At 42.4% G+C, this 10,932-nt stretch overlaps 1 protein-coding gene across 1 annotated transcript; it reads right to left on the reverse strand.

The window, feature by feature from the left end:
• Nucleotides 1-927: 927 nt before the first annotated feature.
• On the reverse strand, nucleotides 928-10,430 carry SERPINB10 (serpin peptidase inhibitor, clade B (ovalbumin), member 10). The gene is made up of 7 exons (XM_009885255.1): nucleotides 10,263-10,430; nucleotides 9,224-9,310; nucleotides 7,507-7,644; nucleotides 5,471-5,588; nucleotides 4,761-4,903; nucleotides 2,069-2,236; nucleotides 928-1,329 (listed from the first exon to the last, which is right to left on the reverse strand). Exons 1-7 carry the CDS (start codon nucleotides 10,428-10,430, stop codon nucleotides 928-930), a joined length of 1,224 nt encoding a protein of 407 aa, XP_009883557.1.
• Nucleotides 10,431-10,932: the final 502 nt, after the last annotated feature.

Raw genomic sequence — 10,932 nt, forward strand, 5'->3', positions numbered from 1 at the left:
GGGGGTGGGCGGCGGGGCCTTGGGCAAAATGGCCGCCGCCCACCGCCAGGGAGAAAGAGTTACAGCCCTCTCACTCCCTTTTATATCCCCGCGGGCCTCGCCTCGCCGCGGCCGGTGATTTTCCACCTCTGCCTCCCTCTCGTGGCAGAGCTGGCAGAAAACACCACCACTCCGTGAAGGGTTATTACCAAATATTTTTTGAAGCCAGGGTTGTTTTAAATGAAAGTGAGGTGATGCTGCAGCCAGCGACTGTGGGGGCTTGGGGCTCCCTCCTATGTACTTCAGGCTCTGAGTGAGACAAATAGCCCTTATAAATGTGTATTTTTTAATTATTTTTTTTTTTTTAGGGAATCAGAGTGACATGAAGCCAGTTGAGCTGATGAGGACTTCCATGTGGGGTGTGGAAAGAAGGCAAGGGAATGGCCGCAGGCGGTGGGTAGGGAGGCTCTGCCTCCCGCTGTAATGCAAGGACCTAATGGATGGCTAAAGAGGAGAGCTGGGCCTAACTGCTGCGGGGTGGGAATAAGTGCTAAAACCACATCTGAATCAGGGGCTCTAGTCACGAGGGTGAGGAGGGGGCCTGTGTTAGGATACATTTGTACGTGCCGCTGTGAGGGGAAGGGATAGAAATGCCATAGCTAATAGGGGTTAGGGGACAGAGTTACCCTCGGTGGCCCAGTCTGGATGACCACTGGGATCGCTCTGTGGATGAAAGGCATCATGCACTCTCCACTGCCATGGTTGTCCCTTCGGAGTAGGAGAGAAGCACAGGAGGAGCTGTGCCTCAGGGCCTGGGGCGTGTGGTCTGATGGAGAAAAGGTTCAGGTCCCACTCCCCCCAGTTGCAGCAGGAGTTTTGGGTTTTGGCATTTGCCTCTGAGCTGGCAAGCAAGTGCCTCCTGCTCTGCAGGGCAAGGAGTAACTCTGACTAGGGTGAGCAGAATCTGCCAAAGAAGAGGATGGTTTGGGACTTGTTGTGTTTGATGAAGAGGAGGAAAGGGTGGTCAGCTTTGAAAGTCATTGTTGGTGTTTTTGATCTCAGCATCAGGACACCTGTGGCAGCTGCTGCCTCGGTACCTTCTTCATTGACCTCCATGAAAGCTTTGTGAATAACTTTTGAGATGAAAAGATCCTTCTTAGCTGACATCCCTGTGAAATCAGCCTGAATTGGGTCAAAAGCATTTCGTATCCCCATGCTGCTCAAAGCGGATTTAAGGTCATAATTCTCTTCCAGCTTCAACTTAGGCAGGTACAGATCCACTTCAGCTTTTATCATGCTGGCTGATTTGGTCCATTCAGCCAGTTTCCCATAGGTCAGCTCTCTTTCCACCTGCAGTGAGTGAGATCAGGCTGTCAGTGACTTACGCTCTTTCCTTAAAGGTGGTGAGGTATAGGCCTGAACTGTCAGAGTAGTTCATTATTTTTTTCCTGGTGTGAAGGAATTGCTCTGTTGCAATGTGTAACTCATAATATTAATAGGTGCTTGCTATGTGTGTATATGGATTACTTTTCTATTTGTAGTGGTAAATAAGTGGAACGCATGGGACCTCAGGTACAAATAAAAAGATGTGTGCCCTGATCTGTTTAGAACCTGAAACTGATCCTGGCATGGTCATGAGTGGCTGTTGATACTTTCTGGGTCAGGATAGTCAGTACTTACTTTGAGAAAACTCACCGTGAAATATCAGGTGCAAATCCAGACTGCGAATGACATAAAAAGGAATTAATACTGCCCTTAGAAGAAGATAACTCCAGGGCATGGTGTTTCTGATTTGGTCCTTGCTTTCCTTCTGCTATTCTAGCAGTAGAAAACGGGACACAAAATAGGCTAAGACAGTTGTGTGGACATACTTTTTAAGTGTATCCCTAAGTAAAACATTATGTTTGCAATATTATCAGATGCCCTGAATCCTAAACTGAGAAATCATGGTGTTATAGTTTGTGAAACAAAGTATGCACACATCAGAACCTATTCTGCCATGATTTTGAAGCTCGTGCTTCCTCACTCTTTTCATCTGTTTCTGTTACTATCTCATAGTGTATGCTATGCAACAGTAGGTCAGTTTTACCAGCTCCAGACCAGTGGTGTTATCATTGATGTCATCTGGTAGGAGAATGAACATGCTGAGTTCATTTTCCACATATGGCAGCTCAATGATTTTGAATTTCATGGTTGTTTCATGGAGTATCAAAAATGTATCTCTCATAAACATCATCTGTACTGGTTTAGTCTTGGTCTGTGAAAAAATTCAGACATAAAAAGTAGTGTTACTTCATTCCTTAAAATGGATGATAAAGATTACTTGCTTCATTGAACTGAAAACAAAAATTTGTAAACAAATACAAGACTCAGCAGCATTTGCATATTCAGTACGCTCTCCTTTGGACAGTGTCACATATGCCCCCTTTGCAGAGTCATTCAGATCTTTACAAAAAATCAGCATAGACACATATGGTAAGTATCTGCTGACTGAATCACATGTAATACATTTCTCATTTTAAAATAAAGGAGTTAGCTTTAATAAGCAAGTAACTACTATATGTGTTTCATTTTTTCTCCCAAACATTGTATTTTTGGGAGTGAGAATCTTGACCGGGGAGGGAAAAAGTGTTGACTTTCTTCCCCTGGATGCCATCAACTCTTTTGCTTATTTTATACTTCCAGGCAATACTGATTATGTCCCTTTGCCTCTGAACCGTGTTTTCTGTGACGTGTGCTGGCTTTTCCTCTTCCCCAAACCTTAGAGGACCGGATTACCAAATGAAATTGGGTTACCCAATAGTCCTCTGAACTCCTATGCTGTATTCTGTTCACAAAGCCTTTACTAACATGTTCGCTATCCTTTGCCTTTGAGTGCAAGAGTTTATCTATTTGCAGGGTATCAAGTACCCTGTGAATTAAACTCTCTCTGTGCACCGATGTATTGGGTTTACATGGAAAGGTTTTGGTAGCGGAAGGGATGCAGGATGACTTCTGTGAGGAAACATCAGAAGCTGCCTCCATGTCAGGCAGAGCCAGTTCCAGCCAGCTCCCAGATGGACCTGCCACTGGCCAAAGCTGAGCCAGTCAGTGACATTGGTCTGTGGTAATATACTTAAGAAGGGGTAAAAACTGCTGTGAAACTGCAGCTGGGAGAGAGGAGTGAGAAAATGTGAGAGAAACAACTCTGCAGACACCAGGGTCGGTGAGGAAGGAGGGGAAGGAGGTGCTCCAGGTGCTGGAGCAGAGATTCCCCTGCAGTCTGTGGTAAAGATCATGGTGGTGCAGATATCCACCTTGCAGCCCATGGAGGACCCCATGCTAGAACGGGTGGATGTGCCCCAAAGGACGCTGCAGCCCATGAAGAGCCCAGTCAAGAGCAAGTTTTGTGGCAGGACCTGTGACCCCCTGGAGAGGAGCCCACTCAGGAGCAGCTTTACTGGCAGGAGCTGTGACCTTGCTGGGGACCCACACTGGAGCAGTCCGTTCCTGGAGGACTGCACCCCATGGTAAGGACCCGTGCTGGAGCAGTTCTTGAAGAACTACAGCCTGTGGGAAGGACCCGCATTGGACATGAAGGACTGTGTCCTGTGGGTGGGACCCCACACTGGAGCAGGGGAAAAGCGTGAGGAGGAAGGGGCGGCAGAGGCATAGTATTATGAAATGACCACAATCCCCTTCCCTGTCCGCCTGTGCTGCTTTGGGGGATAGGTAGAAGAGTTGGGAGTGAAGCTGAACCTGGGAAGAATGGAGAGGTTGGGGGGAAGGTGTTTTATATTTGGTCTTATTTCTCATTATCCTGCTCTGGTTAATCGGCAATAAATTAAATTAATTTCCCTATGTCGAGTCTGTTTTGCCCATGATGGTAGTTGGTAAATGATCTCCCTATCCTTATCTCTACCCTTGAGCTTTTTGTCCTATTTTTCTTCCCCTGTCCTGTTGAGAAGGGGGAGTGACAGAGCGGCTTGGTGGGCACCTGGCAGCCAGCCAAAGTCAGCCCACCACATCTACGTACCGTGACAGATCCTAAAACCGCACATGTAGCATAGTAGGTTTCAGGTACACAGTCACATCATCGACACAATCGCTTCAAATTGCCTGACATACAAATGGTGTTTGCACTCGTAATCTATGTCAAACAAGATCTATGCCTCCATTGACAAATAATTTTGCTTGGCTTTGATGCAGTCCAAAAATATGCATGCGGTCAGCTACTGTGAATTGTCAGGGCTTGATCGTTTAAATACTGTTAGCTCAATAACCTGCCCTCAGCATATACTGAATACGTCATCCTCACACACTCGGCTAAAATGACAAACCCCCATGAAAATTCCCTCTGAGGTTTTAGGCAACACCCAGGGTGCGTGAGGAAAGAACAATTGGTTCAGTTTTGTTGAACAGACTGTATCTCCAAAGCAGAAGAGAGACGCAGGTGTATAAATAGTGCTCTCAAAAGCAACTCAGATCCTTTTGAAAATGAGACCTTCGTACTTGAGGAAATTTCTTATTGTCCTTAAGTCGCTTAACCACAGTGTTCTCAAGTGTTTTGATACTGAGCAGCTATTAATTAAAGCAAAAATTATATTCTCGTGGATGTGTGTAAATAAGGTAACACTGACTTACTTTCACAATTGCCGTTCTCACTGAGTTTATGCCATGTGCCCGGCTGTCAGTAGTGTTGCAGTGGCATACAAAATGCAGGTGAAATATTTAGAGGCTTCTTGCTCTTCAGTAATAGACATATTGACAGATGACAATAGGCATATAGAAAAGAAATTTACCTTGCTCAGCCTGAAGGGCCTCTCAGAGGTATTTTTCTCCAGAAATTTCTTTTCCCAGTTTCCTTTGAAATAAATGGCATTTACTAAGACCAATACAGTGTGAGAGTTGAGAGATCCTGCAGGCAGCAGATCCTGGATTTTGCCTTCAAAATCAGACAAATAGGACTGTTATTCCAGTGTGACTGTGTAACACGCCAATTTTAATTGTGCCTTCTTTGTGCCTATCTATCTAGCAAAAATGTTTGCATTTAGGAGATTTTTTTACTGTACATTTTTCATGGTATACATACAGTAGAAATGGCTCTTTTTAAAAAAAAATATATTTATTGCAATTTCGGTAGTAAATGGCATCGGGAAGTGGGTAAAGTGGAATAGCTTGGATGTTCTGTGAAGTTGGTTGCAAGCAGATGCAGAATGCAGAAGTAAAACCCTCACTAATCAGAGTGGAGCCACTCAGTATCTACCTGTGCCTCCCTCTGAAGAGAAATAATTTATAAGAGGCAACAGCATGAAGAATCAAGGGAAAGACCTTGTAAGGAGCAGCAGTTTTGTTTGGAGAGAGGCATTCTTCAAGCTATTAAACTACACTTTGATCATCACCTCCCCTGAGTTTCCATCTTTTATGGATCCTTGGCTGCAAGACCAATAAATGTGGAAATACAAATGATTTGAAAGTAAACGAAGAAAAAAAACATCCGAGTGGTACTTACTCTCAGTTGCATTTTCAACCCACGAGTTGATCAGTGCTCTGGCTTGTTCTGCAGCTCTCTTAAAGTTTACAGCCTGTGGCTTTGCACTGTAATAGCTTGTAATGAGACGTAAGAATTTCTGAAAGATAGAATTGGAAAATGTATGTTTATTTAGTTAAATTTCAGTTATAAAAATGTTAGAAATGATCACTTCAATAGATTGTACAATCTGCTAATAGATAATTGAAGAAAATATAATTTGTTTGAAATGGGATAACCCTTAAAATAAGGTCTGATACCTTCTATGCTAAATACTAAGTAAGGACTGATCAAACTTCAATCTCAAGGAAACTGATCCTTCATTTTTTTGTGTTTCAAATCCAAGTGAAAATTTGTAATTTTGAAATATCCCATGAAACAAACATTCTTCACAATTTAAAAAAAAAATTTCGAAATGACATATCATTTAAATACTTTTTTTCCTGCTTTATGATCAGTACAAGAGGGAAGAATAGTCTCATATAAACTTGAAACAAGGCTTTTAGTTTGCTTCAGAGGTGAGGAACCTGCCAAGAGTTTGTGAGGACAACAGAAGACCAGGTATAAAAGCAGCGTTCTGGTAGACTAAAGTCATGGCAGAAAAGCAGACTGCATTGCTGTCTGCTGTGGGACATTTCATGCAGCTGCCCAGCAGGAAATTCTCTAGATTCTCTGTAAAGCACAGGTACATGAGATTATGGAGAAAAGGAGCAATAAGCCCTCAGAAGGACAAATTACTGTTTACTCAGGAAATCAAAACAAACTCCAAGATCAAAGAACAGTAATCTCATTTAAAAACCACCTTCCAACAAACTGGAAGATGATTAATACGACATCAGTTTTAGAAAACATTTCAAAGATACAGGTAATTACAAAACTCATGAGTCTGTATGAGGCAAATGAATAGGTCTGGTGGGCATATGGATAAACATGATGAATTGGAGGAGTATCAACAGCATTTTGTAATAGGAAGTCCTAAATCACAAATCTGTTGGAAGGTGTCAGGAAGCATATGGGTAAGAAGGTTGAGCCATTACAGTCTCTTTCAGTTACCAAAAGGCATTTTGTAAGACTTCTCACCAAAGGCTGAGCATCCATGGGACTACAGGGATACGTCTTGTTTGTTTAAAAGACTGGAAACCAAGAGTAGGAAGAAACAGTGTTCACAGTGAAGGGTTATTACTGCTGGAGTACCACGGGGATCTGTGCTGGGGTCTGTCCTAAGTATTTATTCTGTAAAACCAAGGTCTAAATGTTTACATTAAAATATAAATATTAAAGCATTTATAAATGATCCAGTGAAGTGTAATGTATAGAAAGTGATTATTACTGTTTAGGAATGAGGTATTGAAGCTATAATGAACAGTTGCATGAAAAAAATCTGCCCAGTAGTGGCCAAAAAGGCAAATACAAATTTAAGAGTTACAAAGAAAGGAGTAGGGAACAAAAGAGAGTATTAGAGTGGCACTCTATAAGGTGTGCTCATAGTCTGAGTTCTCTCTGGCTGCCCCGGCCTCAGAAATGCTGGAGTATAAAAGATGCAGAGATGGGATGAGGAGGAACAGAGATATGGAGAAGCTTCCTTTAGAGGAAAAATGAACCAATAACGATGCCAACAGGCGCTTCCTGCAGTGTCTTGTTCAGCTGTGGAACTCCTGGTGCTGAGGGTTGTGGTAGATTCAAAAGGCAAGTCTGCAAATCTGTGAAAGAACGGCTCATCAAGGTCTATTAAGTAGACATGCCCTCTGGTTCAGGAAGTCCCTGAGCTGCAGATTGCTTGATGAACAGAGCAGATTATGGAGAAGTATCACTACACAGCATGTCTTGTTCCCATACATTCCTGAACTGTTGACCAGTGTTGGAGACAAATGAACCTTTTGCCTGGGGAAGGCTAGCCCTGTGTGGCTGCCCTCATGTTCCCGCTGAAACCACAGCACTATCGTTTGGAAAATTTTTATCATCTCTGTTGACAATCCCTCTTAATGTCAAGATATTCTAAGTAAAAATGTTCAACTCACGGGCAGTAACGGGTAGGTCTTTTCCTCATACAGTCGGTTGGCACTCTTTAGCAGGTAGGTGCTTCTGGGTTTGTTGATGGCAGACAGGAGCTCTTTAAAGCCAGAGTGGATATTTTCTGCTTGCTTGTGCTGAGGATCCTTGGAAAGAGACACTAATTAATATGGCTTTTTTTTTTTTTCTGTCTGAGGTTTCACCTGCTGTGGTTGTTTAAAATGCCCAGGTTGTTTTAATTAAAAAGGATTTTCAGGGGATGGAGCTCTTTTTTTTAGCATGTTGTGTGTCTGCAGCACTATGTATAACTGGACAAATTATTTTCTGTCTGTAGGGCGATGATCTGTTTCTGCAGTGCTGTGTAGGCCTTTGGGGACATTAGCTGATGGTGCGCCCAGGAAGCTGAATCTCCTCATTTCAGTTGTGAGGCCTAATTTTCAGTTTTACAAGGAGCTATCAGTGCAGCCTGACGGCTTTTGAGGAGGTGCTCTGTTCTGACATACACTAATGTCGGGGCATGGACTTACCAACTATTCAGATTTTCTCTGTTTCACATGAATTTTGCTGTCACTGTTTGGATTTTGGAGGGAGCTTGTCCTGGATGTCAATGTTAATGGTTTTAGGGAGCATGAGCTTGCTTGCCAGCTGTCACCAGCTGTTGCTTCACTAATGGAAGAATAACCTGCTACCTGTCAGCTGCTCCCCACCAGCTCTTTGGGTGCAGTCTCCTCCTCCATGGCATATACCATGCTCTGCACACGAGACACTGCAAGTCTGTGCCACTGACGCATGGTGACTGTCCATAATGTTGGTCAGGTGGCATTCCTGGCTCTGGCCTTTTCTTACTCATGCTGAGACACGGGCTGGTAGGAAGGACACGTAGGAAAGAATTTGGTAGCCAGAGGACGTGGGGTATCAGAGGTTGGGTTTTGCAAAGGGATGGGAACAGACTGACGAGGTAATGGAGAGAAATGTCTGAAGGACCAGATTAGGCAGACTTTGCTACAACTCAGAAAGTCAATGAGTTACTAAAGTGAATGTGGATGTAATGATTAATCTTGAAGATTCGATATAACCTCTTCCCCACCTTTTATTTCTAGTTTGTCTAATCTAGTTTCTTTGAGCTTTCTTTTAGTTTCTGTGCTAAAGAAACGTGGCTTGTTTGAGTTTACAAGCCTTTTGGTGTTTAGGGAGTTCATTTGATGAAAAAGATCTGGGCAGTTCCTGCTGGTGGCAGTCTCTGGGGAGCTGATGAACAAGGATGAATTGCCACGTGTTACCTTAAAGGGGAATTTTGTTTCCGTGATATGTTCCTGCATGAAAAAAGTGGAAGGGAGTTTGTTGGGTAGGGCTGGAGTAAGGTGTGAATGAAGTAGTTGTTTTTCACTGCAGAAAAAAATCCCTGAAGCTGATAAGAGGTAGAATTGTCCTAAGCACATTAGGACAATTGATTTGTTGATATTGCCATAGACCATCTAAAAACAAGTAAGACAGTATGAGGGCCAATCAAAATGCTATGAGTGTCTCAGTTCTGCTTTTGAAGGCCTGAGTTCACGAGCAACATTATCTGCGCTCTTCAGTTTTTCTAGATATAGTTCTAACTGAAGTGAGACAATAGATATAGACTGAAGACAAGTGAATGCTGGAAGGCTAAAGCAGTAGTTGTGATGAGCTATCCCTTTCTCAGAGATTTTTTTTCTCTGAGTCTTGTATTGTAATAAATACCATCTTTCTTCTCTTTGGTCTCCTTGGAGAAGGCCTTGTTGTGTCAGCTGAACTTTCTTCTCCTGCAGTCTGGTTAAAATGAAGAACCTGTGATGATGATAAATGTTCATAAAGACAATTTGTTTTTTGAAGACAAATGTACCCAAGGGTTATGTAATTATGTCAGTTTTCTACAGTAATTCACCAGTCATGCCCAATGACAGTCTATTAAAAATTGCTGAGGACAAGAACTGACTTGGTTTAGTCTCTAGAACTGTATCATTATTATATAGGTTGTAGTCACATTTACTGCTTAATATTATTAAGATCAATATTATAGCTCAAATATCAATTTATTTAGATAAATGGTCGCTTCATGCTTGGTTACATGGAATTTATTTTCAGATCATGACCAAGCATAACAAAGAGCATAGTGCACTTCTGAGTCTTACTACCGGGATAGAAATGTAAAATTTTACATTTAATGTGTTTAAGTAAATGCATATAACCTAAAAGAGTACACGTGTTCAGGAAAGGTTACGAACTTTGGTGTGCAGTACGATAAAGCAGATACACTGCGTCCAGAATCAGCTGAGGTCTAGAAGCAGTGATTTTATCTCTGGCACTCCTTTTTCTAGATTATCTCAGCTCAGTATTAATTTTGCTAATAAAGCTGTCTCTATTACTATTTGAGCACTATATTCAGTCAATTATTCTGTGCAAAAGGCAGTTAAAATAGAAAGTCGAGTTCCAAGCAAGACCAGCTTTAGTCTCTAATGTTAGTAACATCCCTCTGGCAGACCACTGGCAATGCTTTGGCAACTGTAAGTGTAAGCTAAATGCAGGCGCAGTGCAGAGCAGGGAGATCTTGGAAATAAGGTGGAAGAACAGTGACCTGCAGGACTGCCGGCAGCGTGAATGGGGTTGTTCCCTATACCCAACATTATGGTGGGTTACTGTTCTCCCATGATGTTCCTTTCTGTTCCCCATAGGCAGAAGAATAATGCAATTTCTGTGGGAACCACCTGTAAGGTGATACACTGCTAATTTCAGAGCTTACCTCAGCCATCTGGGTTGCAGTGTCACCTTTTGTGCCCAGGTAGACCATGGCAAGAGCAGTTGCAATACTCCAAGGAGAAAAGAAAATGTTTTGGCCTTTGGAAGTTTCATTCAGCTTTTTGTAAAGGTCCAGAGTGAAGCTGTTGGTTGACACTGATAGAGACTCCATTGATACAGCCTGAAACAAATAAGTGTCAGAGAGAGGTGATGACTGCTTCTTCACTTCTTTTAAAAAATACAAAGCTGCTAATGGGAGATTGCCTACATCCTCTCAAATAGAGTGTGAGGGTGTCCCTGTAAGGGGTAAAATACCGCGCAGACACCAAGTACAGTCAGCTAGTAGTTCTACTTCTAAGACCTGCATTATTTCTGCCTTCCCCATCACTCCTCAGTTTCCTCAGCTTTTTTATTTATTCTTCATCAGATGGGCATGATTTTAACTAGACATGTTTTCACAGACCAAACTTGTTTCAAAAACCCATTTGCTTAAGTTTCGTAGAAATCTTTAATTCTGAGGGAGTGAAACGCAATAATTTCTCACTGTGCTGCTTTGAGTTTTTTTCTATTTCTTTAAACTTCCTATGCTATTATTTTCTGCTGAAAAAAGCATGGTGAATTCATGCAATTCACTACATGTACTTTGAAGGCAGCAGAGATCTGTAGATTTTTAT

Source organism: Charadrius vociferus, unplaced genomic scaffold (genome assembly GCF_000708025.1).
Source record: "Charadrius vociferus isolate BGI_N301 unplaced genomic scaffold, ASM70802v2 scaffold565, whole genome shotgun sequence".
In the NCBI taxonomy this organism is placed as follows: Eukaryota; Metazoa; Chordata; class Aves; order Charadriiformes; family Charadriidae; genus Charadrius; species Charadrius vociferus.